Source organism: Larus michahellis, chromosome 10 (genome assembly GCF_964199755.1).
Source record: "Larus michahellis chromosome 10, bLarMic1.1, whole genome shotgun sequence".
In the NCBI taxonomy this organism is placed as follows: Eukaryota; Metazoa; Chordata; class Aves; order Charadriiformes; family Laridae; genus Larus; species Larus michahellis.
Genome location: NC_133905.1, coordinates 18,608,320 through 18,634,136, shown reverse-complemented (window position 1 = coordinate 18,634,136; position 25,817 = coordinate 18,608,320). Strand labels below are relative to the sequence as shown.

The following is a 25,817-nucleotide window of genomic DNA, read 5'->3' as shown; positions in this document are numbered from 1 at the left end:
AGTGGTGTGACACAGCCCCAGTCAAGTCCCCACAGGGGGAGACCCGTGGTGAGGTGTTGTTTGGATGCAGACTTGGTGTCCCCATTCCAGGTGGGCAAGTTCTTCAGCGAGGTGGACGCCAACCTGATGTCTGCCCTCTACAACAACTCCTTCTACGCACGCAAGGAGTCCTACGACTTCCAGTCTGTCTGCGCCCCCGAGGCCCAGAGCAACACAGGCGCTGCGCCCCGCGGCGTCTTTGTGGTGAGCACCCATGGGAATGGTGGCTTCCGGGTGGTCTGGGAGCTCGGGGACCCGGGGGGGTGTCCCCAGTGCCCTGCATGGGGACCCACAGGCTCACTGCCCCCCTCTTTGCCCACAGCCCACCGTGGCCGATATCCTGAACCTCGCCTGGTGGACCTCAGCCGCAGCCTGGTGAGTCCCACCGAGTCCCCTCCCTGGGGGCTGTTTGCATCTTGGGGTGACACTAATGTGTCCCCATGACCGGGAGAGCTGATGTGGCCGTGCTCTCCTTCCCTAGGTCCCTCTTCCAGCAGTTCCTGTACGGCCTCACCTACAGCAGCTGGTTCCAGACGGGTGAGTGCCAGGGGAGCCCCGGGCGGGGGGCGGGCAGGGCACGTGGTGGGGGTGCGTGGCGGGGTGGTCCGTGGCCCCTGGCCCACGGTGCTGTGCTGGCGCAGAGGAGGTGGCGGGGGACAGCATGGAAGCCAGGGAGACGAGCTGCATCATGAAGCAGACGCAGTACTACTTCAGCACCGTCAACGCCACCTACAACGCCATCATCGACTGTGGCAACTGCTCCAGGTGGGTCTGTCCCCATTGTCCCCGCCCTGGGCAGGCTGTCTTTGCCAAGACCCCCGTGCAGCCCCCTGCGGGGGGGCAATGGGAGATGCCGTGCAGTGCTTGGGGGGGGACTGTGGTACCTGGACAGGGGGGACAGAGAGCAACGGTAGCATCCCCCTGGGCAGTGGGGTGGTGATGGTGTCCCCGGGGCTCCTCCAAATGGGACCAAGGCCTGAAAGCCCATCGGTGACAGTTCCCTGGGCAGCCCCTCAGCATGGGGACGGGGAGCAGGGTGGGGATGGGGATCGGGTTGCGGATGGGGATGGGGACTGGAATTGAGGATGGGGACTGGGACTGGGCTGGGGACGAGGAAGGGGATGAGGCTGGGGACGGGAAAAAGGACAGGGATGAGGGTGGGGACAGGGACAAGGATGGGGATGAGATGGGGGATGGGGATGCCCTCCTGTCCTGGCGTCCCCAGGGCCACCCTGGCTGGGGGCCAGGGGGAAATCGGGGCACAGGGTAACTGGGGTCCTCGCTGCCATCGCACCCCCAGGCTGTTCCACGCGCAGAGGCTGGCCAACACCAACCTGCTCTTCGTGGTGGCCGACAAGCCCCTCTGCAGCCAGTGTGAGTCCATCAAGCTGCTGCAGGCGGAGGTAAGAGGTATCCTTTGGTGGCCCGGCCGCATCCCCCAGGGATGTGGTGGCAGAGGGGTGGGAGGACAGGCGGGGGCTGCAGGGCAGGGCAGGGGGGCCAGGACCTGTGGGGTCTAGCGGGGGTGCAGGGAGCCGGCTCATGGCCAGAGGGGCTGGGGGTGGCCATGGGGTGTGCCACGGGCCCCTGCCGCCCCGTCCCCGGTGTTTTCCTTGACCTGTGAAGCCCCCCCGAGGGACCCCAACCAGTGTGAGCTGGTGGACAGGCCCCGCTACCGGAAAGGCCCCCACATCTGCTTCGACTACAATGCAACAGTACGTGGGGTGCAGGGGGGAGCGGAGCTGAGGGGGGTACTGGGGAGGGATGGGGGCAGTGGGTGCCCCCTGGGGATGGGGAGAGCAGAGACATGGGGGTGTCCTCAGGGGAGCAGACTAGAGGGGTTCCCCCCAGGGAGGGATGAGTGCCCCTCCTGTGGGCGAGCAGAGCCATGGGGTGTCCCCCTGAGGGGAGCAGAGCCATGGGGGCATCCCAGGGGTGCAGTACTGTGGGATACCCCCCCAATGGGGGTTTGGAGCCCTGGGAGGACCCGGGCCAGGGGTAGAGCCTTGGATTGCCTGGGGGAGATCAGAGCGATGGGGGGTCCCTAGGAGAGTGATGCCATGGGGTGCCCTCCTAGGGGAGGAGCGGGGCCATGGGGGTCTTGGGGAGAGCAGCACCGTGCGGTGTCTCCTGTGGGGACCGTGCCACGGAAGTCCTGGGGCAGGAGGTGCAGCAGGGCTGCAGGGGGGCGGTGGGTGCCCCTAGGGCGTGGAGACACCGCAGGAGGTACCCCACGGCCCCTCTCCCTTTGCCCCTCCAGGAAGATACCTCAGACTGCGGCCGAGGGGCTTCCTTCGCCCCCTCCCTGGGGGTCCTGCTCTCCCTGCAGCTGCTGCTCCTCTACTCCAGCGCCAGCCGGCACCCGCTGCCCCCGGCTGCCTGCCTTTAGCCCCCCCAGCCACCCCGCCAGCTCTCTTTTCTTTCAAGCTCCATCTCCATCCCCCTCCCCGGCCCGGTGGAGCGACGTCCCCTCCGCCGGCTCGGGGACCCCCGCGATGCCGCAGCCAAAGAAGAGTCGGGGTGCGGGCAGGGGCTCCCCGGCAGAGCAGGGACCGGGTCGGTGCCCCGGCGTCGTGCCCTCCCGGCCGCTCGGACTCGGAAACTGGCGTTGGCACCCTCCGCCCGTGACCCACCCCCCCATCCACCTCGCCTATTTTTTTAGCCTGAAGATTTTAAACCAGATCTTTCTACATCGAGTTTCCGACATTTTCGCCTGGAGACCGGCGGTGTTTATTGTCAGCAACGAGGACACATGGAGAAAAAAAAAAAAATAGCGGGGGGAGGGGAAGGAAAAAAAAGAAAAAAAAAAAAGAAAAAAGGACTTGACTTGACTTGACTTGACTTGACTGTGCGGGTCAGTATTATTTGTTCCAGCGGGTACCAGCCCCCCGGGTGTGCGGGGCGGACGGCAGCTCCAGCATCCCTGCGGGCTCGGGGCCCGGTGCGGACAGGGGGAGATCTAGGGGGACACCGGCCATCGCCTGCGTCGGGGCAGGATGGAGCCCTGGTCCCTGCTGTGGGCTCAGTTGCTCTCCTGCGTTCTCGGGCACAGATATTGGGGTGAAAAGGAGGGGGAGAAAAAAGTGTATTTTGTTTCTTTTCCGTTCTGCAGATCACTGTGAAATCCTGCCCGCCCCAGCCCTGCCCGGCCCCGGCAGCCCTGCCAAAGAAACCATGCTGGCCGGCGGGACCTGCCGCCTGTCCCCGAGGGGACGTGCCACATGTCCCCAAATGGGGTGTGCCGTGTGCCCCCGAGCGGGATGCGCCCCACGTCCCCGAGCAGGAGGTGCCACATGTCCCCCAAAGGGACGTGCCAGGCCCCATGCCCGTCCCTCGGGTCACTGGCGCGGGGTCTGCTGGCCGGCCGTGGCTGGGGGAGCTGCTCCCCGGGTGCTGCCGAGGTCCCGGCTGGGGGCACCCAGCAATGGGGCGGCAGGAGGTGCCCCTGCAGCACCCCAAGGTGCTGGGGCTCACAATGGGACACTCGCCTGGGGTGTCCGTCCCCCTCCTCCCCCCCCCAGACAAAATGCTGGGTGCGGGGGAGGCTCAGCCCCAGCACCCCACTGCACCCCACCAGCCCAGCCGGGAGAGGTGCCACGGGGCTGGGCGGGCCCAGCACAGGGTGCCTGGTCATGACACCCTGGGGTGCTGTGTGGTGTGGGGGGTGCGCCATACCCACCCCCATGCCCCCCCCCACCGCCCGGGCAGGCAGCCCTGGGGACCGTCACCCCCCCGGGGCACCCCGCTCAGAGCCACCCCATCAACCAGGGCCGGGGGAGCCCCCCTCGGCACGGCCACCCCGGGGGGGAGCAGGGGGGGCTGGAGAGGGTGCCAGGCGCTAATTAGTGCTGGGGTTAATTAATGGTCATTCTGCTTGTAGCTTTTTCAGTGTGTGTTTGGTTACTGTCTCTGGGAACCGTGTTTGAACAGATGGCTCTGTGTTACCGGGAGTGTGTGTACTTCTGTAGTCTAGTTAGGTGCTCTGCCAGAAAACCACCACTATACATACCTATAAATATATACATATATAGTCTATTTTAAGTTAAAAACCAATGAGACGAAGAGGCGGCGCGGCCCCGGGCCCCCCCGTCCCGCCGGGGTCGCCTCCTGCCCTGTCCCCACCTGAAAGCTTCTCTCTGCTTATTCAAAGGCGTTGGGTTTTTAATTGATTTTCTTTTAATTTATTTTTAATTTCTTTTGGGTTTTAATTTTTTTTCTTTTTTTTTGTACAGAACAGTTGGAAAACTTCAAAAAAAAAAAAAACCAACAAAAAGACAATTTGTAAGATATCGTGCGTGTGACTCCTTGTAAAATATTTTCAAATGGTTTATTACAGAGACTCAGTTATTAAATAATGTTCATATTTTCACTTCACAGGCGGTGGCTGCGTCATTGCCCGGGTACGTGGGCAGGGCTGGCGGGGGGGGGGGGGGGACAGGCAGGACATTGGGGTGCTCCTGCCAGCCGGGCACTGCCTTCAGGCCTGCCTGCACCTCTGCCGTCAGGGACAGGGACGTGGGCAGGGGCGCAGGCAAGGATAGAGGCAGGGGTGCAGGCAGGGACACAGGCAGGGACACAGGCAGGGGGGCAGGCAGTGTTAGAGGCAGGGGTGCAGGCAGGGGGCAGGCAGGGACACAGGCAGTGTTACAGGGAGGGGTGCAGGCAGGGACACAGGCAGGGGCAGAGGCGGGGGGCAGGCAGTATTACAGGCAGGGGTGCAGGCAGGGGGCAGGCAGGGACACAGGCAGGGGTACAGGCAGGGACACAGGCAGGGATAGAGGCAGGGATAGAGGCAGGGATGCAGGCAGGGACACGGGCAGGGGGGCAGGCAGTGTTAGAGGCAGGGGGCAGGCAGGGACACAGGCAGTGTTACAGGCAGGGGGGCAGGCAGGGGGGCAGGCAGTGTTACAGGCAGGGGGGCAGGCAGGGATATAGACAGGGATAGAGGCAGGGATAGAGGCAGGGATGCAGGCAGGGACACAGGCAGAGCTGCGGGTTCACAGCCAGCCACACACTGCATGGGGGGGGCTCTGGGGCCACGGGGGCTCAGCTCCGCCCCCCCCGCCCCGTGCTCCCCCACCTCCCCGTGTCCCCTCAGGACTGTGTCCCCCCTTCCCCACATCCCCATGTCCCCTGTGCCACCCCCATCCCCCTTGGCGTGTGTCCTCTTGTGCCTGTGCCCCCGCATCCATGTCGCCATGCGCTGTGGGGTCCGTGTCACCGAGTGCCCCGCTGTGCCCGGCCCAACCGTGTCCCTGCGTCCCCCCAGGGTTTGTGCCCGCCACGTCCGCGTCCCCATGACTGTCCCCCTCATACCCCCATAACTGTGTTCCCCCATCCCTCTCCCACGCCTGTGCCCCCCCCTCCCCGTGTCCCCCATGTCTGTGCCCCCCGCGCGGCGGCCCGACTACACATCCCAGAATGCCCCGCGGCGGGACCCCGCCCCCGCGCGGCCGGCCCGCCCCGGCCCCGCCCCGCCCCGCGCACGCGCAGAGCCGCTGTTTGTCCGCGCCCGGCCTGGCCCAGCAGCGGGGCCCAGCGCGGCCTGGCCTGAGGCGGCGGGAGGGGCCCGGGCCTGGTCGGGGGTTGAGCGGGGTCCGGCGCCGGGGAGGCCGGGCGCTGTAGCCCCCGCGGGGCAGCCCCGTCCCGCCGGCGGGGGCCGAAGATGCGGCGGTACCTGCCGGTGGCCCGGCAACACTTCCTGGCGGCGCTGGCCGGCACCAGCGTGGTGGTGAAGTCGCTGAGCGCCGCCGTCCTCCTCCTCTACCTGCTCTCCTTCGGGCTGGACACGGCCTACGGGCTGGGGGTGACCCCCGGCTACCTCCTGCCCCCCAACTTCTGGGTCTGGACGCTGCTGACGCAGGGGCTGGTGGAGGAGCGGGCCTGGGGCCTGGCGGCCAGCCTGGCCACGCTGGGGGTGGCTGGCCGGCTGCTGGAGCCCCTCTGGGGAGCCCTGGAGCTGCTGGTCTTCTTTGCGGTGGTGAACATTTCGGTGGGGCTCCTGGGGGCCCTCGCCTACTTCCTCACCTATGTGGCCTCCTTCCACCTCGCCTACCTGTTCGCCGTCCGCATCCACGGTGGGCTGGGCTTCCTCGGGGGAGTCTTGGTGGCCCTCAAGCAGACGATGGGGGACAGCACCGTCCTGAAGGTGCCCCAGGTCAGAATGAAGGCTGTCCCCATGCTCCTGCTCATTCTCCTGGCTCTGCTGCGACTCGCCACCCTCGTCGAGAGCAATGTACTGGCCTCATACGGCTTCGGGCTCCTCTCCAGCTGGGTCTATCTCCGTTTCTACCAGCGGCACAGTAGAGGCCGCGGAGACATGTCTGATCACTTCGCCTTCGCCACTTTCTTCCCCGAGATCCTGCAGCCCGTAGTGGGTCTGGTGGCCAACCTGGTGCACGGCATCTTGGTGAAGGTGAAGGTCTGCCGCAAGACAGTCAAACGCTACGATGTGGGTGCCCCGTCATCCATCACCATCAGTCTGCCAGGAACGGACCCCCAGGACGCTGAGAGGAGAAGGTACCGCTCGCCCTGCTTCCACGGGGATCACATTTATGGGCAGTGAGGGTCAGGTTTGGAATCCAAACAAGGAGGAGTGGAGAGATTTGGGTGCATGGTGGGCCTTCTCCAAGGGGTCTGCTAGGGGCTGCCCTACTTGCTGCAGAGGTGGTGGGGAGCATTTCAAGGGGCTGATGGGACCTTGTCCCACTCTTCCAAACGCAGAGCAGTGGTGGAAGTGCAGGGGAGGAGCTGGGAGATCCTGGGGAAGGGGCAGGCGGAGTTTGGGGTCAGGTGTCCCTATAGAAGGGGGATGGTAGCTGCCTGGGGAAGTGCCAGCCCCCCCCCCCCGCACTGGTGGCAGCCCCACACCCATCCTCGTGGCACCCGGGAAGGTGCTGAGTCAGCCCCGTGCCCAGCCCTCCCAGTTTTGGCTTTCCTGAGTCCTGGCAGGACCATTTGGACAAGGCGTTGTGACTGCACCTTCCCCTACCCTGTTTTACTCCTTTCTTCCTGTTCCCGGAGCGGCCCGTGTGCCATCTGACAGCCTCCGAGCACACCACGTGGCAAGAAAACTCTGCATGGGTTGTGAGGGAGTGTGGAGTGGGTTTCTGTGGAGCAGTCCCAGGCGCTCCCAGTCATCTCTGGTGCCGCTGAATCCACCCTCTCCTGCCGGGAAGGCACCAGGGATGGGCTTGCGCAGCACCCGGTGGAGCAGAGCCATTAACCCCTGCCCTGCCCGTCAGAGCCAGGGTTAACTCACCCATCTGCCTTTGCCCCACAGGCAGCTGGCCCTGAAGGCCCTGAACGAGCGGCTGAAGCGCGTGGAAGACCAGTCGGCCTGGCCTAGCATGGAGGACGACGAGGAGGAGACAGCGGCGGCAGCGAAGGCTGACAGCCCGCTGCTGCCCGACCCGGGAGCAGCCGGGAAGAGCACCGGCCAGGAGTCCAGCCTCATCACCTTCCAGGATGCCCCGTCCCAGCTGTGACCAGCCGAAACACTGCCCCCCTTCCCTGCCCCATCTCCGTCGGAGAGCTGCTAACCCCCCTCATGTCCCCCCCACGCAGCCAGGACGCTCAGTGGGGAGCAGGGACTCCTCCTGCAGCAGCGGCAGGGGGGCTACCTCATTCCAATGCTTCGTTGCCGCTTGCGGCCAGCACCGGGCACCCAGGACAAAGGGCGGGGGCTCCTCAAGTCGCTCCCCTCAGCGCAGGACAGGCTGTGGACATCGGTGCCAGCAGCGGGGGCTTTTCCGGGAGGGGGATGTGGGGCTGATCCAGCCTCAGGTGTGCCCCACGTGCAGCCAGCTGGCCCCCTCCCCATACGAGAGCAAAGTCAGCGGCGCTTCCTCGCTTTCTCCTCTCCAACGGGGGTTGGCCAAAGTGCTCAACACTTATTTCCTCCTTCTTGAAGGTAGTTTTGTCCCTAACTGACAGAACAGGAAGGCTGGCAGGTTTCTTTTCTGAATCCCTTTCCCATGGGGACCCTCGCCCCTGGCCAGGCAGGAGCTCGCCGTGACCAGCGAGAGGTTTGTCAGTTGGGAGGACAGGAGGGGGCTGCCCAGCCCCTCTTGGTGGTGGTGCAGCACTGCCAGCTCTGGGCTTTCGCGTGGGGGGTTCTCTCCTCCTCCCTCTCCCGCCCCCAAAGCCAGCCCTGCCAAGAGCCGGTGCCCTCGGCCGCTCCCCAGCTAATCCGTTTGTCAGATTACACTAGAAGCTGGAATTAATTTTTACGGTGGGGCTCTCACTGCTTCCTCCAGCAGCAGGTTTTCTTTCCTGCAGGTAGAATACGGGCTCCCCCTTCTCTTTCCCTCCCTCTGTGTTGGTGGGCTTTGTGGTTTTTTTTTCTGGATGGAGAGGATGCTCCCTGCGACAGCCTCCTCGCAGCTCCTGATCCCCAGGCAGTCCCCAGCCTGGGACGTGGGTTGATGGTGTTGTGATTATTTTTTTTAAAGGACCACACAAGAAGGTTTTGTCAACTGGGAAAAACAGACATTTCGTTACCAATAAAAGAGTTCTTTGAAAGAGTCGGCTCCTGCAGCAGAACACAGGCAGGGCAGGGGAGGCAAGCACAGAGCAGCCCCTGGGGGCTCATGCACAGGAGCCTGGGGAGGGGGTTTCTTCCCAGGTGCTCCCAGCAGGTTGGAAAAGACCCTTTGCAAGCAGGGGGGATATTTGCCTGCACCCCAAAAGCCCCTCCCTGGGCAGTAAACAGGGCTTGTCCCGCTGTAGCTGCCTGAAATTTTTATTGAATAAAAGCTCTGGATACAGAGGAATTTCTCAGCCCGGGAGCCGCTTTCAGCTCTCCGGCCCTGCCGAGAGCAGGATGTGTGCCAAGGAGGAGCCGTTGCAGCAGATGGAGCCTCACAGCGCCCAGCTGCCCCCATGTCGGGCAGGCTGGAAGGCTGTTGTGCTGGCGAGGCAAGAAGCAAGGAGGTTGCTTTCTGCCTTCCCAAGGGCTGTTTCGCAGGTTGGCTTGTGGGCTCGTCCCGAGCCCTGCTCCCACCATGCTCGCGTTGGTCCCTGTGTCCCTCAGCGGGACAAAACACCTTTGCAGGCTGCCGGTTTGCATCTCAGCTTGGTGATTTGCTCTGTAAAATGACACCCCCCCCACCTCCCACCAGGCTGAAGGTTCATTGTCCCAGCCTGCAGGAAGGATTTGTGCGTGGTGATGGGTGCCCGGAGCCACGGCTATTGGGCAGGGCTCTCTGTACTGGTCCCGGAGAGCCCCCGGGTCTCTGCGCGGAGCTGCGCCATGGGGATGGACACTTTGGGTGCTCCCACCCTGCTTCAGCCCTCCTATGGCTGAAGCCACAACCGTGCCTTGCGCTTTTACTGGCCAAGCTGCCTTTGTGACAGAAGAGGCAGTGCAGTGCCTGCTGTAGCCTCCCAGGACAAGCAGAGACACCCTGCCCTCCTCACCAGGAACATGACAGCTCGTGTCCTGCCTGCTCCAAAGCAGCCCTGGGTGGTAAGGGAAGGGAAAAGGAGCAGGAATCCTGAGTGAAGCCTCCGGTTCCCAGAGCTGAGCACCAAACTGCTGTGGGGACCAGCAGCGTTACCTGTGCTGGGAAACATCACCACCAAGGCAGGCACAAGATGGGCAGCTCCTGCCTGCTCGGTGTCACGCACATTGTAGCTCCTCCACAGAGACGAGACACTACAGACAATCCAGGACTAACAAGACACAAGTAGATAGAAATCTAGTTCTGAGGAGACCCTGTGCGAGCAGGGGACCCCCACGGGGGCCTGCAGGGACAAGCCCCGGCCTTGCTGACTCACGCAGGGGAAGTTTAGATCCACACATACCAAGCCCTCAGTGCTGGCTCCGCTTGCGGTACAGGTAAGCATTGCTCACCTGGTTCATGATAACCAGGCTGGTGAGAAGGGGACACAGCATGGCAAGGTACCAAGAGACGCTGGTCACCGTGGTGGTGAACCACAAGGAGCACATGCCCAGCATCAGGCTAGCGCAGCCCAGCAGGTAGCCCACCAGCCCCGAGGTTGCGTGGTACAGCTTGAGCTTGGCCAGCGTCCAGTTCTTCATCAGCTTGGGGTAGAGCAGGAACACCCCCCCTGCGCACTGCCCGCTGGCGTACAGCACAGTCAGCAGCCCCGTCAGGCCGTGCCAGGTGACGAAGTGGGCCTTGCCGTTCAGGTGCTTGTTGTAGGTGATGATGCCCAGCCCCAGCAGGGCGCAGAGGAGGGCCAGCAGCTGGAGGGCCCAGTGCACCCGCACTTTGACTTTGCGGGAGAAGGAGCGGAGCAGCGAGGTCTCCGGGGAGAATATCAGCAGGGCTTCCGTCATCAGGAACGAGAACTGTGAGACAGAGGGCGGGGGGGTGGGAGCGGGATTGGCACCGAGGGCAGAACCGGCAGCGGGTCCACTTCTCCCGGGACTCAGCCTCTCCCGCCACCCACGGACAGCAGAGGGGCCTCGCCCTCTCCGGGAGGGAGGTGCCGGTGGCGGGGGAGGGCAGCACGGGGCGGGTGGCCGCTCACCGGGGCGGCGGGACTTACCGCGAGGGCCATGAGCAGCGGGTGCCAGGAGAAGAGGCCTGCAAGGGAAGGGCAGGCGCTGAGGTGAGGGGAACTGAGGTGAGGCCCGGCCCGGTCCGCCCCCCCCGGCCCCGCCCCGCCCCGCCCCGCCCCAGCACTCACTGGATCCGGGCCGCGCCAGCACGGCCACGGCTGTGGGGAAGCCCAGCGCCACAAGGTGAGCGGCGGCGCCGGCGGCGGCGCGCAGGGAGCGGTACAACCGGGACTCGGTCTCGGCCGTCAGGGCCATGGTGGCCGGCGGTGGAACGGCCGCCACCGCCGCCGAGAGGGGCGGGACGGGGAGAGGGCCCCTGATTGGGCCAGGCGGGCTGTCCGTCCGCGCTAGAGCCCGCCTCCGTCGCGCCAGGCCATCGCTGAATGGCTGGGCCGCGCTGTCACTCAGGGCGAGAGTCCGCCTCCTCCGGCGCGGCCGTGTGACGCGGCGCCCTCAGCACCGGCGCTACGGTGGCCGGCTGGGCCCTAAGCGCATGCGCGTTGCGTGACGCGCTGCCGCCGCCGCACCGGGGCCTGACCGGTCCGCCATGGGCGGCAGGATCGAGTGCGTCTTCTTCAGCGAGTTCCACCCTACGCTGGGGCCCAAGATCACCTACCAGGTGTGAGGGGGAAGGTCTGCGCCCGGGCCCGAAAGGGAAGCGGGGCCTGAGAGCACCTACCGGGGGCTGGTACCGGGGCAGGGCCCTGGCGGGGTGTCGAGGCCTGGAAGCACCTTCCCGCTGGGGCCCTGGAGCACCCACAGGGGAGTATGTGAGGGGGCAGGGGTGGAGGCCGCAGGGCTGGGGAGGCCCGGGACAGGGCTGGGGAGGCCCGGGACTGGGCTGGGGCTTGGCGGGTGGGTGAGGCTGGAGCGGGGCCTTCTGTGCTTCTGCAGGTGCCAGAGGACTTCATTTCCCGGGAGCTCTTTGACACCATCCAGGTGTATGTCATCACCAAGCCCGAGCTGCAGAACAAGCTGATCACCGTGTGAGTGTCGGCAAGTGTTGTCCTTCCCTGTGGAATGAATCCCCTGTCCCCACCACCACTGGGCATGTCTCCACCAGCAGGAGCTGACAGCTTGGTGATGTGATGGTGCCAGCCGTCAGCTCTGGGTCACAGGGATTTGTGTCCCAGAGGTCAGCAGGTTCATTATGAAGCCCCGCAGTTACCCGTGCAGGAGGCTTGGACACCTGATTCTGGGGGTGGCTGGTGCTGCATGTGGTTCTCTGCCAGCTTGAAATCCATGAAATTCAAATGAGTCTTGAGAGCCGTGCTGGTTTTGAAAGGAGACTGTTTTCTTCTGTGATAGTTGACTCTTTTCCCCCTTCTTCAGATTGTGTATTTTGCACTCTGAGCATTTGGGGATTAGACATCATTTTTCCTGCAAAGCTGAGAAACCCTTGCTCCCAGAGCCAACTGGGAACCAGCCTTGTGCAGGGCTCAGGCCTCCCTGAGGGCGTAGGTGCAGGTTGTACTTGTCTTCCTGTAGGACGGCCATGGAGAAGAAGCTTATCGGCTGCCCCGTCTGTATCGAGCACAAGAAGTACAGCCGAAATGCTCTGCTCTTCAACCTGGGCTTCGTGTGCGATGCCAGAGCCAAGGCCTGTGCGCTGGAGCCCATAGTGAAGAAGCTGGCTGGCTACCTCACCACCCTCGAGGTGAGGCCCGAGCCAACGCTGGGGTAGGCGCCAGGTTTACAGCGAGGAGAGGATTGTGCTGGTTTCACTTGAAGTTTGAGGAAGGACAGGAGCAGAGACTTGTGGTTCCTTTAGCCAGTAATCCTGCAGGGAGGAGCTGACTCAAATTTCCTGCTCTCTTTAGCTGGAAAGCGGCTTCATCTCCAACGAGGAGAGTAAACAGAAGCTGGTTCCCATCATGACCATCCTGCTGGAGGAGCTGAATGCCAAAGGAAAATGCACCCTGCCCATAGGTACGGCAGCCGTGCCGCCGTCAGCCTGGCAGCAAGGGCAGGAGCGGGGCAGGGCAGTGCTGGGGAGCAGTGCTGGGAGGCAGCTGGGCCACCCCCTGCCTGGGTTGTCTCTGCCTGCGCTGCTCCTGTCTATGCTTGGAGCTGGAGGGTGACAAGCTGGCCTTGCCCTGGGTGGCTCGAAGGGGTGGGATGGGATTATGGGCTGCAAACACCTTTCTCTGCATGGCGTGGTAGTGTCCTGGGGCTGATGGTCATAAGCAGAGGTTTCTGTGGGACCTGAGCACTCCCCCTTCCTTGGACAGATGAATCAAACACCATCCACCTGAAGGTGATCGAGCAGCGCCCGGACCCCCCCATCGTGCAGGAGTATGATGTCCCCGTCTTCACCCAAGACAAGGATGACTTCTTCAACTCCCAGTGGGATCTCACCACGCAGCAGGTCTGTGTGCTTGATGGGGATCAGGACACTTTGAATGGGATCTGTTTTCAGCCTGCCCTGTGTCAGAGGGGAGTCGGGCTCTCCTGGAGATTTCCACGTTAATGAGCATGGTTTGGTGCTCCTGTCTTTGTGCTCAGGCCTGCGAGCAACCCATTCACGCAGCACAAGGATAAAATGCTGCTGGGGATGAAGCCTGCCTATCCCAGCGTACTCCCCGACACAGGGGAGTTTTTTGGGCTTCAGGGTGATGCCTTGGGCTTGTCTGCTCTCTCTCCTTTTAGCTCTCACCTCCTTCCCTTCTAGATCCTGCCCTACATTGATGGCTTTCGGCACGTCCAGAAGATTTCCGCAGAAGCTGACGTGGAGCTGAACTTGGTGCGCATTGCCGTGCAGAACCTGCTGTGAGTGCATGGAAGAGGGACTGGCCAGAGACAGGAAGGGTGGTGGGTGCTGGCAGAGAGGGTCTCTCACATTTCCATGTCCATCCGCAGGTACTACGGGGTCGTCACGCTCGTCTCCATACTCCAGGTGGGTCAAGCCATGATGCGTGGGGCCATAAGTGGGATTCGGGTGGCTGTGTCATCAGGGTGGCCGTTGTAGGGACAGCGGTGTTCGGAGCCGGGTGGGTCTGTCTTGGAGCCATGACTGAGCAGAGATGGTTTTCCCTTACTTTCCAGTACTCCAACGTCTACTGCACCACACCAAAGGTCCAGGACCTAGTGGATGACAAGTGTCTCCAGGAAGAGTGTCTGTCCTATGTCACCAAACAAGGTATGGTGACCCCGCACTGGGCTGCTGGTGGAGGCAGAGGGAGAGGGCGGCTGACTGGTGACTTGTCCCCGCAGGGCACAAGCGAGCCAGCCTCAGGGATGTCTTCCAGCTGTACTGTGGGCTGAGCCCTGGCACGACAGTGCGAGACCTCATCTCCCGCTACACCCTGCAGCTGCAGAGAGTGGACGAGAGGTCAGAGCCAGCACCTCCTGCTCGGTCCCTGAGGGTGGCGGTGACACCAGGGGTGGCAGGGTCAGTGTGCGGGAGCGAGGAAGGAATACCCAACCGCTGTATCTGTAGATGGGGAAACTGAGGCAGCGATGTGGAGTGGTGGAACCAGAAGGGAACGGGTGGAGCTGGGGTGTTTGAGGTCTCAGCATCGCGGTCCCAGTCTCTTCCCTCCTCATCCCCAGGAGGCTCATCCAGTTTGGCTTGATGAAGGGCCTTATCCGGCGACTCCAGAAGTACCCTGTCAAGGTGTCCCGGGACGAGCGGAGCCACCCAGCCCGGCTGTACACAGGCTGCCACAGCTACGATGAGATCTGCTGCAAGACCGGTGAGGATCCAGGCTCCTCCGTGCAGCACCCGGGGCTGGTGGAAGGCAGGGGGCTGCCTGGGTGCCCATGGCCGCCGGCTGGTTTTGGGGTCTGGGGTCTCCCTCGCCCCTTTGGGAGCCTTCAAACCGCAGGGAGATGGGACTCCATGCTGGGCTCAGCTCTGAACTGGGCTGCCAAGCCCATGCTGCCGGGGGGAGGAGTTGGGGGACCCAGCCACCCCACTGACACCCCACTGCCTTGTGTCCCCCCTCTCTAGGCATGAGTTACAAGGAGCTGGATGAGCGCCTGGAGAACGACCCCAACATCATCGTGTGCTGGAAGTGACGGCGGGGATGGCACCCGGGGTCCCCCCCCCGGCGCGTCCCCCGTGTGTGTCCCCGCAGCGCGGTGCCGGCCGCCGTCGCTCCTCCGCGCCGCCAGGGGGCGGCAGAGGCTCCCTCCCGCCGCCAGTGGCCCGCAGCGGGTCCTCCGCGCCGCCAGGGGGCGGTAGAGGCTCCGCCAGCGCTCCCCGTTGCCATAGCGACAACGCCGCCGCCGCCATGGCCGGTCCGGCGCCGCTGCTGCCCGCCGAGGCCGAGGCGCTGGTGCGGGCGTTGCAGGGCACCGAGCTGCGGGACACCGGCGGGCAGGGGTGCGGTGCGGGGCGGGGGGACGGCTGTGTTGGGGGCGGGGTCTGGAAGGGGCAGGGCCCCGGTTCTGGGGTGTCCCCGGGTGGGTCTGAGTCGGGGAAGCACGAAGAAGGGGCTCTAAGTTTGATTTGTCCCCGTTGGGGCTGTGTGAGGTGGAGGGAGAGGAGGGGCCCCGGTGTGGGGGCTCTCCAGAGGCTCTGGATGGGGGTAAGGAGGGGTCCCGGATCTGGGGGGAGGCATCCACAGAAGGTCTAGGGGAAAGAATTTTGGGGTGTCTCCAGAGGGTCTGGGTGGGGATAAAGAGGAGCCCAAGAAGGTCTAAGGTAGAGAGGAGAGGCTCCAGTTTTGAGGTGACCCTAGAGGGTCAAGGTGGGCTGGGGGGAGAGAAGGGGCACCAATTCTGGGACCCTCCAGCAAGGGCTGGGAGAGAGAGGACAGCCTGTGGGGTGGGGAGGCCAGGAAAGGTCCAGACCTGGGATGTCCCTGGAGGGTCTGTGTGGGCAGGAGTGATGGAGAAGAGGACCCCTAGTTTTGGGGTGTCCCCAGTGGGGTGTCTCACAGTGGGTGTTGCAAGAGGGCAGTGGGGCTGCCTCGGGTGGAGCTGCTGCCCCAGGGAGTGCAGGCTCAAGGGACGGCATGGGGTTTGGGGGGGCCTGGCAGGCTTGGGGCATTTCCAGGCAATGGGGGTGCCGGGAGCAGGTTTCCCTGAATGAGGGACCCTTTCCAGGAGTGCAGCAGGGCCCAAAAGACAGTGGCCGGAGGTCTCTTGTCACTGATGCCTTTGCTGGCTGCCCCGCAGATGGCTTCAGCAGCACGAGTGTGTGGAGAAGCTCAATATGCATGCCATCCTGAGCGCTTCCACGGGCCAGGAGCAGCTCCTCACCGAGCTGCTGGTCAGCTACGCCAAGGTGAGCCTCCTTGGGTGTGGGGGTGATCCCCTTTGGCAGGCCTTTAGCCTTGAGCTGGGATTGTCTTGTGGACAATGTGCAATTTTGGTATAAAGTGGCGAAGAATCTGCTGTATCTCCGGCAAAAGATGTTTGACTGGTGTTTTGCCAGTGTTGCTTTTTTAAAAAAAATAAAGGTCAAACTGTGGTATTTCTGCTTGCTGGTCTCTGGTTGCTCTCTGGAGGTTGTTTTGGTCTCTGTTGTGCACCAGCCTCTCTGGTTGCAGGTCTTTGCCCTATACTCAAGGTGTCCCAGCCCTACAATGTGCTAGACTGCACCGGGATGCGTGGTGCCCTGGACCTGCCTAGCTCCTTGGGGTCATCTTCCCGCTTTGCAACCCTAGAAGCTCCCTCTGGTCTGTTGGGGAAAAATTGATAATTTCTGAGCTGGGTGAATAGAGACTGTGTGCCCCAAGGCCACCCTCCTCCATGGGAAGACTCCAAAGTCTGTGCAGCTGAGCATTAGCAATAAAGCTGGTTCCCACTCCAGCACTGGTCTGAACGGCTTTGCTCCCCTGTCCCTTCCCTGTCTAGATTCCTGTTCTCATTGGGGAGCTGATCTCTGTGGAGATCTGGAAGCACAAGGTCTTTCCCGTGCTGTGCCGGCTGGAGGACTTCAAACCAAGAAGCACCTTCCCCATCTACGTGGTGGTGAGTAGAGGGAGCAGTGGGAACAAGCCTGGAAATTGGGCAGGCATCGCCATGCTTAAAAATAAATCTCACCCTGAAGATCTCAGAGCTGGGGTTTTACATCTCACCAAGCTGAGAAGCTGCGCCTGACAGTGTGACACAGTGGGAAGCATCTGGTTTCTCAAAGCCGCGAGCGACAAGCCCATGTCCTTGCCCCCAGGAGGGACAGGGACCTGCTCCCCGGGGAACTCGGCTCTGTGTCCCTGCCTAATCCCACATGGGGGTTTGCTGGAGCTGCTGGGATGCAGCAAAAGCCTTTCCTGGAGGCAGCTGTGCTCCTGGCTTGCAGCTCCCAGTAACGAGCGCTATCCTCAGTCCCAGGCAGCAACACCCCTGGGGTCTTTGCCCCCCTCTGAGCACTGGTTTTCGCTGGCACCTCTAACCAGAGGACTCTCCGAGGTTATGTGCCTCTGGGTTTAGAAAAATGTAGCTTTTTCTTATGGAGCTTTTGGGAGCAGCTGACCCTCAGGCCATTCTTGGCAAGGGAGTGATCTTGGGAACTTGGCTGCCCCGCAGAGGGATGGAGCCCTTGACCTAAGGGAAATCTGCCCGAGGCTTGAAAGTTTTAGCCCATTTTTCAGTCCAGGGCAACACCTTGCTGGGGCAAAGTAGTGTGTTCCCTGGGCAGCCGTTTGTTGCAGCGTTGCCTCAAGGCAGCTATCTCGTGGTTCCCAGTCTCGGGACAAGGCTGTCTGCCCCGGTCCCAGGGGCTCTCAGCACAGCTGCACAGAGTACTGTCACATCTCAGGCAGTGGCTCCGTGCCAGCGCCAGGGGCTGCAGTTTTCTCGAGGGAGCAAGAGCCCTTCCTGCTGGGAAGCGTGGTTCTCTATCAGCATGTTATAGTGTCATAGGCATGTTAACATAAATATTAATATGAACTGTATGAACAGGAGTTCTTTTAAAGATTACCTCACTTGTATTTGGCTCTTGGACTTGCATTTGGCCACGACTACATGTGCAGCTTCTAAGAGCCCTTTTCCCAGTCCCATTGCCTGTGTCCTCGGTGCCAGTGACTGCTCCGCTGTTACCTCACTCTTGCTGGTTTCCTCCCTCAGCTGCATCATGAAGCCTCCATCATTAACCTCTTGGAGACCGTGTTTTTTTACAAGGTAAGAGACAGGTTCAGCTTTTTTCAGTGTAAAGCCCCTGGGGATGGAAAGCCATGGCTGTGGGGGCTGGCCCTCTGTGAAACTCTTGTCATTGTGAAGGAGATCTGCGAGTCAGCAGAAGACAGCATTCTGGATTTAATTGATTATTGCCACCGAAAACTGACCTTGCTTGCAGCTCGGAGCGCCAGTGGACAGACAGCGACCCCAACGGAGCTTCGTCTTGAGGATCTGGCCAGCCCCTCATCCATGCAGGTGAGGAGAAAGTCCTGTAGCTCACTGGGTGCGTGTGTGATGGAGGATGTGAGCAGCTTGAAGCGTCACGGTGGAGGGGGGCTTCCTGTGGAGAACCACTGGGCTGCAACCCCAGCACCTCCCGCCCGTCTCGGAGGGTGTCTGGTGCTGGTGCTCCTCCACACCAGCAGCTTGGCTGGGCTGGCAGCTGCACTCACCTCCCTCCGCCCCGCAGCTGCGCTTCCACCCTCTCTTGTGACAGTACCAGCTTGAGGCTTCCTGCAGGACACAATCTGAGCTGGCACTCTGAGTGGGGGGACACTGGACAGTTGACAGTTACGCAAAATATTCCGTACAGGGGTTTTGGCCGTTTGCTCTTAAAAGCTGTGTGGGTTTGTCTCCCTGGAGCTTGTGAAACCGCCTCAGCCCAGGCTGCTGCTGCAGCCAGCCAGGGTTAACCGTGAGAGGGATCCCTGCCTAAACCGATGCACGATAGGACTAGGAATTGTCCTAACATGTTTCCCCCCAGCATCCTTGGCGCTCTGAGATCTCTGTGCTGGTCTGAGCCCGGAGCTGTTCTCAGCCAGGTGTTTCAGGGCTACCGCGCATACCTTCCTGCTGTGGGAGCTCTCTTTGCTTCTGGGACTTCGCTTCTTGGCACCTTGAGTTTCCTCTTTAAACTGCGCACGTCACGAGGAGTGTCTGGAGAAGCAGGGTTAAAGTTGATAGCCTGAAAGCCTGGCTGTACCTCCCAGCATTGCCTCCATCCTTTGGCTTGTTGCCCGAGCACGTGCTCCTCTTCCAGAAAAGGGAAGGAAGTGGAGGGCTCTGAAGCACAATAGGGATGTTTTCCAGGAAATGTTTTCCCAGCTGGGGAGGGGAAGGGGTGTCTCTGTTAGAGCTTTGTCACGGTTCAAGGCAAAAAAAAAAAGACCTTTTCTAGCCAATAGGGTTCAAAAAAGCACTCATCTCCCAAGGAGCCTGGTTTCCTCTGATTCATTCCAGACCCTCCTGACTCTACATACAATAACCCTCTACTAAAAAGCCATTCCTGCCCTCTCCTGTGTTGTGGAGCCTGCTGTCCTTTGTGACTGTGTACGGTGGTAACCCCTGGAGCAGGACCTGTTCTGCTGTCCCTCAGAAGCACAGGCAAATGACAGTCCCTGCCTGAAGGTAGCAGAGATGAGGTCCGGATACCAGGAAGAGCTGTAGGAAACAGCCTCACTGGGAGAGTTTGGAGAGGGAAGTGGGGGAAAGAGCCCAAAAGGCTTTCTTAGTAGCGTGTGGGGCACCGGCTTGGGGAGCACAGGGCTTCCCACTCAGGAATTTGGAAGGGAACAGTTAAAGGGGCGCTGTAGACGAGTAGGAGCTGAGGTCAGTGCTCTGCACACAAAGATATGAGCTGCTGAGCGTCTGGGACTGGAGAGAAGCTCTGCCTGGGCCAGGGAAAAGGACTTGGCACCTTCTCAGCCGAGCCATCCCAATGGTCTGGAAAGGGGCTGAGTCAGAGGGGGGCGGTCAGACTGTTAGCCTGAGTGTGTTTGGGATGATCGGGGTGTCCACACTGCCTGGGAAGGGGAGGAGGCCGGGTGGCTGGGGAGCGTGGCATAGCTTCAGGCTGGGATAACCACAGGCAGATATTTTAGCTGGCCCTACGCAGGATGGAGGGGAGAGGCAGATCCACGTGGGGTGGATGTAGGACTGCAGCTGCGCCAGGGCCAAGTTTCTCCCTCCTTCTCCAGTTCCTCTGCTGATTGTGCAGCTTCCCCCTCCCTCAGCCTCACGTGTCTCATGGGCCACAAGATGATCCCACAAGGGGAGAGAGGAGCAGTCTGGGACTGGCCCCTGTGCAGGGCCACTGCTGCCGGTAGCCACCCGTGACGTGTTAGGGGTAGGGAGATGAGGGACGAGCAACAGTGGGCTGCAAGCACTTCTGTGGCTGCCCTGGCAAACAGGCAGCACTGGCACAGTCGAGATGACAAGCAGAGTTTGTTTTGCAGGGCTCTAGTTTCCTCCCCAGTCTGTGGTTATCCATGTGCAGCCAAGAGGCTGCCTCCCTGTCGCTCCTGGGAAATGGGGCCTGAAATCCCGAGGCTGTGCTTGTGCCTCCACAGGAGCTGCGGAAGCAGGCGGAGACAATGGACTTTGAGATTTCCCTGAAAGCCCTGTCCGTGCTGCGGTTCATCACCAATCAGGTGGAGAGGTAGGTGCCCAGGAGCAGCAGGGCACATGCCGAGCTCTCCTGTTGAGATTCCTATGGGGTTGCAGCAGGCACCTGGACCCTTTTCAGCAGCTGGCTGTATCCATGGTGGCAATGGCACCGCACCCCGGGAGGCAAAGGCAGCGGCGCTCCACCCTGCTCTGTGGTACTTGTGGGAGCCCAGATCTTTGTTTTTGTCCTGCCTCTCCCAGTTGCCTCGGGAAGCGTTTGTATCTGTGCTGGCATTTGTCTGTGAGCACCATTTCACCCTTTCTGTCGTATCTCCAGTCTGCCCCTGAGCGCGCTGACACGGATGCTGAACACACACAACCTGCCCTGCCTCCTTGTCGAGCTGGTGGAGCATTGCCCCTGGAGCTGCCAGGAAGCAGGTACTTATTGTGGCTGTGGTACCTGTGGCACTGTGGTGGCATGCTGGGACCCGCATCCACTGAGGGGTCTGCTGCAGGAGCCCTTGCAGAAAGCTGCTCCCGCCCTACCCTCCCCTCCAGCCTCCTCCCCTTCCTCCTTGCTCGTGCTCCCTGCCTGAAGCTCTTCAGCTCGAAAGCAGCTGCAGCACAGCTGGGCTGGGGACTCATCCATCCTACCAAAAGCTGATCCTCGCACAGGGCTGTGTCTTTTCCGAGCTGATCACGGCCAGGGCGGGAGCAGGAGCGTAGCACATCTGCCAGCCCCAGTTTCTCTGAGGAGTCTTGTCCTGGGTGCAGAAAGACCAGAGTGCCAGTCTCAGCCTGCCTGCACCTCCCTGGGTCAGCGCTAAGAACTGGAGCCAGGCACAGCTCCAGCAAACCGATTGCCCTGAAGCTGCTGGTTGCTGAGCCTTGCTCTGGACAAATGTCTCTGATGGGGTTGTGCCCATCGGCCGCCGCCTGTGCCGTCAGCCCTGCCTCCTGCACCTCTGCAGCCCCGCAGCTTCCCTGCTGCCTGCCTCTGAGCAGCGGGGGGGCACAGCCTGGGGCATGGGAACCCACGCTCCCCTCCCCAGCCCTGCACCGTGGGGGTCACAGCGCGGGCAGGGGAGGAAGAGATGCTGGGAAGCACGTGGCTCTGCGCCTGCCGAGAGCAGCCTAGCTGGATGTGGGAGCTTTCCTCCTTCCTCTGGCTGGGAAACGCATCCCTTCTCTCTGCCTGTGCTCTCAGGGTGTCAGAGGGAGCTTTGATCCTGGGCCCAGGGGGAGGGACTGGAAAGAAACAAGAGTGCAAAGGCATTTCCAGGCTGCGCAGATGTAGGGTTACATCCTCCTCCACCCCCCAGAGCAGCACAGTAGCTCCTGGAGCTTGTTTTGTCACTTCTGTTATATTCAAGCTACTTCTGTCTTTCTCTGGCAGAAGAACCTCAGAAGAGCAGGTATTGGCTGTGCTGATACCCCAAAACTTGCCTCTCCAGCTCTGTTGCTACAGCATGGACTCCTCCACCATCTACCAGTGCTCTGTGCTCCTGGCCAAGTCCAGAGGGAGATATCACAGGGATCTTTCAGTTCCTGCCACAGCCCTATTGTTTTAATATATATTCTCTGTGCTTTTCGTGTTCTCTAATATGTGTCTCGGTACCAAGAAGGCTGCTCTGCTGAGCAAAAAGGGTGGGGAAACTGAGGCGACAGAAGCAGGAGGGGCTTACCTGTGGTGGAGTGAGGAAGTGAGCGTAGGCCAGCATCCCCATCTTTGAGCTCTCTTCCCTTGGGCAGTGCTGTCTCTCCCTGGAGCAGGGTGTTCTTCTGTCCCTCAGGCAAGCTCAAGAAGTTTGAGAACGGTGCCTGGCATGTAGTGCCCCCTGAAGACCAGGTGAAGATGACCAAACTCGATGGGCAGGTGTGGCTTGCCCTCCTCAACCTCCTGCTCAGCCCTGAATGCCAGCGCAAATACCACTTTGATGGCTTCAACAAGAGCCAGCTCCTCAAGGTAGGACCCTGCAGCACAGAGTGGGACCTTGCCAGCACTGGGCCCCTCCAGGCGTCTCTCCCCATCCTTGCTGTGGGCTCCTAGCAGCCAGTGGTGGGAGAGCAGTGGGGTCTGTCACTGTACCAGCAGCAGCAAAGCTTGTGTTTGCGAGTGCACCCCATGGGTCACTCTGCCAGTGCCCTGCAGATCCCTGCCCTTGCCATGCTGCTTCCCCAGCTCTGGCTCCCTTGTCTTAACCTCCGTTTGCTCTTCCCTTCCCCTCTGTGGCTACAGCTCCGTGCATTCCTGACGGACGTCCTCATCGACCAGCTGCCCAACCTGGTGGAGCTGCAGAGATTTCTGAGCCACCTCGCAGTGACAGAGCCAGCTCCCCCAAAAAAGGATCTCATCCTGGAGCAGGTATCCTGTGGCTCTTCCTTCACCTCTCCTGCAGCTCTGCTTTCAGCCTGAGAGCTCCCTACCCCCTTGTCCTCCCACCAAGCTCAGCTCTGGAGAGGTGGTGCTGTGGTAAAGCAGCCAAGCACCCAGTTCACTGTTACCCCAGCAAAGTTGGCTCTCACATCATCCATGGACTTCTGCCACAGCAGTGGCCAAGCAGCCACAGCTAAAGGCATAAATGCTGGGTTATAAACTGCTCTCCAGATTGCCCTGAGTCCTTGGGGTGGTGGCAGCTGGCTTGTTTTTGCAATTTTGCAATTAATTCTTTATTTGACATTTATCAGTGTTTCCCTGCTGAATTCTGGACTCCCCATGAAAGAGTCACTTTTACTGCCCTGGCCTGAGGCTGCTCGGCACACTGTGTACATAGGGACGCCGAGGTCCGGTGGCAAAGGCTGGAGTCAAACTGATCCCAGCTGATGTCTGGGGCTCAGGAGTTGGGCCCTGAGGGTCTTCAGACAGTGTGGGGTCCTTGGGGCTTTTAATCCATGCAGTGGTAACCTCTGGAGCAAAGTGTTTCTACTGCCTTCTCGTGAGCTGGGGGGAGAAACTCAGGGGGAGGAGGGGGGGAGATGCGTAAAGAGGCAGCTGAGAAGAGCTGGGAGAGCAGAGGCTCTTCCCTGCTGCTGGGCGTTCCCATGCCGCTTCCCGGAGCGGATGGGTAGGTTGGGCAGTGTCCGCTTGGGCTGTGCAGAGGGGGAGTGTGCCATCCCCAGCGCAGTTGGCTGTGTGGCTCAGGAGGAGGGTGGTGTGCCCCGGCTGCGGCCGGCTGTGGCTGAGCCGGAGACATGGCCTGTGCTGGGAGTTGGGGCTGGGGAAGGCTGCGGACGGTCAAGCCAAGCGGTTGGGAGCGGGGATGGCAGCAGGGCGGAGGTGGTTATGGATTTACTCCATGTGCCTTGACTGCCAGCGTGTCGGTGGGGCAGGGACAGGCAGCTGCCGTGCCGGGGACCTTGTCCAGCCCTTGCTCAGGCTGCTGCCCTTCTCTGTAGCTCTGCTTTTGTGCTGGTGCTGTTCCTGCCTCCGCCAAGGGCTGGGGTTGAGCCTGGCGGGTGGGCAGGGGCAGCCAGCTGGAAGCACACACGTGGGCTCCCTGCTCTGCCCAGAAAGCGGTGAACTCACTCCTTGTCACCGAGCCAAACTTTGAAAAGGATTTTTTCCTTTTGGCTGCTTCCAGAGCAGCCTCCTCCCCTTCCAGGCCTGGCTATTTTTACTCTGCTGGAGAAGGCAGCGCTGTTTGGAGCAGCATCGTCCTCTCCAGAGCCTGAACTCCACGCGCTGCTCTTGGCTGGCGCTTTCCCTTTCGCGCCGACCAGCCCTTCCCCAAGTGTTCGTCTTCGGGGAAGTGACGAGTGGAAAAATCTGCTCAGGCAAACGGCTCCGGAGCACGGGGTTCATGCCTCTGCTGGCACACAGGGCCCTGAGATCCCAGGGCTTTCTGTGCGGGAGCCTGGGCCTCAAGGGCTGAACTCTCGCTCCCAACCCGTCCCCGATGGTTTTGCCTTGTTTCTCCTAAATGCTCCACGGCGAGTGGATCTATCCCCTGCGTCTACCCAAAAGCACACTCGCTCCCTGCGCCTTCACCTCTGCATGTGCTGCCTCCACTCGACCTCCCAGGGACACACACAGAGTCCTTGTGCCCAGGGCTGGCTGCATCTCCCTCCCCCAAATGCCTCTGTACCGCAGCGTGTTCGGTCTGTCTGCGAGCTCCCCTTCCTCCTGCTCTGCCTCTCCCACCAGGTTCCCGTCATCTGGGACCATATCCTGAAGAAAAATGCAGGGAAGTGGGAGGCCATCGCCAAACACCAGGTGAAGCGCGTCTTCAGCCCCACCGAGGAGGAGCTGAAGTTCCAGGCACGCAGGTAAGGCCCTGGCACGTGCACAGAGGATGCCCAGTGGAGCCAGTATCCCCGTTAGCAGGGGCTGGAGCTCAGCACTGGGAGGACAGAGGGATCTGTGGTACCAGCTGGGGATGTCCCCTCAGTGGCAGGGTGCAGCGAGGACAGCTTGCTAGTTGTCAGCTGTTCCCCATGAGCAGTCTCACACCATTTCTGCCCACCACAGGTGGGCACAGACCTACAGCCTGGACATGATGGAGGCTCTGGCCCCCAACAAGCCCCGCTGCGGGGCGTGCGGCACGGAGGCAGCCAAGCGGTGCTCTCGCTGCCGGAATGAGTGGTACTGCACACGGTAAGGGAGCCCTGCCAGCCCCCGCTGTCCCCTGTCACCCCCGATACCCCTTGCAGCCCCCCAGTGCCCCCTGCTCCCCTGAGCACCACAGACCTCGCTGGAGGATGCTGTGAAAGGGCCAAGGGAAGCCAGGGCTCCCACTGCTGCTCAGCGCTGCTGGCTCTCCGCTTGCCACGTACCTCTCCGAGTCTTACGGTGGGGCTGAGGTGCTGGAGATGCTGGTGAGTGTTGTGTCACCGCTGCCAGGTGCTGAGCTGCCTGTGCCTGCAGCGGTGGGCAGGGTTTCCCATGGTGACACTGTCTCCCTCCCCTGCACCTTGGTGGGGCAGGAGCGGGGAGGAGAGCGCCCATGAGTCTGTGGGTGCGGGTGATGGGCTGGGATGTGGCAGCTGGGATGGTGGCAGTAAATTAAATCTTCTCTCGTCCTGAACCATCTGGCAAGGTCTGGTTATAGCCGTGTTGTTAAACCCTCTTAGCCCCCGAAACTGGGGGCTGCATCCACTTCCCTGTTGGGCTAATGCTCAGCCATGCCATATTCTCCCCAGCACCCAGAGGAGTACGGTGCTGGGCTTTGTCCTTGGCGCTGCTTTGCTCCCAGGGATGGAGGTGGCCCTGCTGCACGCCTGCTCGAGCTGCGGGCACCCGGCTTTGTGGACACAGCCCCTGAGCCGTGGTCTTCCCCTCCACAGGGCATGCCAGGTCCAGCACTGGCAGAAGCATAAGGTTGCCTGCAACCTGATGGCCGGGGAGCCGAGGAGAGCGGACGACCTGTAAAAGAAGTGGTGACTGGCATCTGCCCCATGGCATGGGGAGGCAGAGGTGCCCCCTGTGTGCAGCCCAGCAACTGGTGAGGAGAAGCTAGCAAAGACCTCTTCCTCCTGTTCCCAATCCCGAGCAGGGCTGGCCAGGCTCAGCCTCTCCTCTCCTCTCCACGCAGCCTTCTCCAATAAACCTCCTTTATGCACCCCACTGCTGCTCAGCGCCTGCTTTTTTTTTTTTTTCCAAGCTCAAGATGCTAAACCTCTTCCTCCCCTCCCTTGCACCCAGGGAGAGGGGTGCGTGTCCCTTTTTCCCTTCTGCGACAACAGCAATCCCAGAGAACCCCCAAAAGAAGAGCCAATACCCTTGTGGTTACCAGAAGGGCCAAGCCCCCTGCAGCTAAGACTTGTGAGCTGGGGGAGGCAGGGGGGCGAGGAGGCC

General features: G+C 61.5%; 5 protein-coding genes across 8 annotated transcripts in view; 4 read left to right on the top strand and 1 right to left on the bottom strand.

Annotated features, from left to right (window-relative positions):
• The window catches only part of CACNA2D2 (calcium voltage-gated channel auxiliary subunit alpha2delta 2), a 225,481-nt gene extending 222,652 nt beyond the window's left edge, over positions 1 to 2,829 (top strand). For both annotated transcript variants that reach the window (XM_074603248.1, XM_074603249.1), the window contains 7 exons: positions 91 to 243; positions 362 to 414; positions 521 to 576; positions 681 to 804; positions 1,340 to 1,449; positions 1,666 to 1,754; positions 2,300 to 2,829. In XM_074603248.1, the coding sequence (XP_074459349.1) occupies positions 91 to 243; positions 362 to 414; positions 521 to 576; positions 681 to 804; positions 1,340 to 1,449; positions 1,666 to 1,754; positions 2,300 to 2,428 (714 nt within the window). In that variant the 3' untranslated portion in view covers positions 2,429 to 2,829. The remainder of the gene's footprint in view (positions 1 to 90; positions 244 to 361; positions 415 to 520; positions 577 to 680; positions 805 to 1,339; positions 1,450 to 1,665; positions 1,755 to 2,299) is intronic.
• A 2,713-nt stretch (positions 2,830 to 5,542) lies between these two features.
• On the top strand, positions 5,543 to 8,562 carry TMEM115 (transmembrane protein 115). The gene is made up of 2 exons (XM_074602492.1): positions 5,543 to 6,558; positions 7,322 to 8,562. Exons 1-2 carry the CDS (start codon positions 5,705 to 5,707, stop codon positions 7,524 to 7,526), a joined length of 1,059 nt encoding a protein of 352 aa, XP_074458593.1. The 5' UTR covers positions 5,543 to 5,704; the 3' UTR covers positions 7,527 to 8,562.
• Positions 8,559 to 10,863, bottom strand: CYB561D2 (cytochrome b561 family member D2). 2 transcript variants are annotated; one of them, XM_074602493.1, is made up of 3 exons: positions 10,699 to 10,863; positions 10,558 to 10,595; positions 8,559 to 10,357 (listed from the first exon to the last, which is right to left on the bottom strand). In XM_074602493.1, the coding sequence occupies exons 1-3, from the start codon at positions 10,823 to 10,825 to the stop codon at positions 9,854 to 9,856; spliced, it is 669 nt and encodes a 222-aa protein (XP_074458594.1). In that variant the 5' UTR covers positions 10,826 to 10,863; the 3' UTR covers positions 8,559 to 9,853. The 2 variants fall into 2 exon arrangements, with proteins under 2 accessions (XP_074458594.1, XP_074458595.1); XM_074602494.1 differs by having other exon boundaries at positions 8,769 to 10,357; positions 10,558 to 10,615; positions 10,699 to 10,859.
• Positions 10,864 to 11,049: 186 nt separating this feature from the next.
• NPRL2 (NPR2 like, GATOR1 complex subunit) lies at positions 11,050 to 14,663 on the top strand. The gene is made up of 11 exons (XM_074602491.1): positions 11,050 to 11,189; positions 11,465 to 11,556; positions 12,059 to 12,227; positions 12,391 to 12,499; positions 12,802 to 12,938; positions 13,242 to 13,339; positions 13,430 to 13,466; positions 13,616 to 13,709; positions 13,784 to 13,901; positions 14,123 to 14,265; positions 14,523 to 14,663. The coding sequence occupies exons 1-11, from the start codon at positions 11,118 to 11,120 to the stop codon at positions 14,588 to 14,590; spliced, it is 1,137 nt and encodes a 378-aa protein (XP_074458592.1). The 5' UTR covers positions 11,050 to 11,117; the 3' UTR covers positions 14,591 to 14,663.
• Positions 14,599 to 25,586, top strand: ZMYND10 (zinc finger MYND-type containing 10). 2 transcript variants are annotated; one of them, XM_074602488.1, is made up of 12 exons: positions 14,599 to 14,897; positions 15,695 to 15,803; positions 16,376 to 16,492; positions 17,588 to 17,641; positions 17,741 to 17,893; positions 19,987 to 20,075; positions 20,361 to 20,461; positions 21,817 to 21,989; positions 22,263 to 22,388; positions 24,168 to 24,289; positions 24,492 to 24,617; positions 25,307 to 25,586. In XM_074602488.1, the coding sequence occupies exons 1-12, from the start codon at positions 14,599 to 14,601 to the stop codon at positions 25,389 to 25,391; spliced, it is 1,554 nt and encodes a 517-aa protein (XP_074458589.1). In that variant the 3' UTR covers positions 25,392 to 25,586. The 2 variants fall into 2 exon arrangements, with proteins under 2 accessions (XP_074458589.1, XP_074458591.1); XM_074602490.1 differs by having other exon boundaries at positions 14,866 to 14,897; positions 15,623 to 15,803.
• The last annotated feature ends 231 nt before the right edge of the window (positions 25,587 to 25,817 follow it).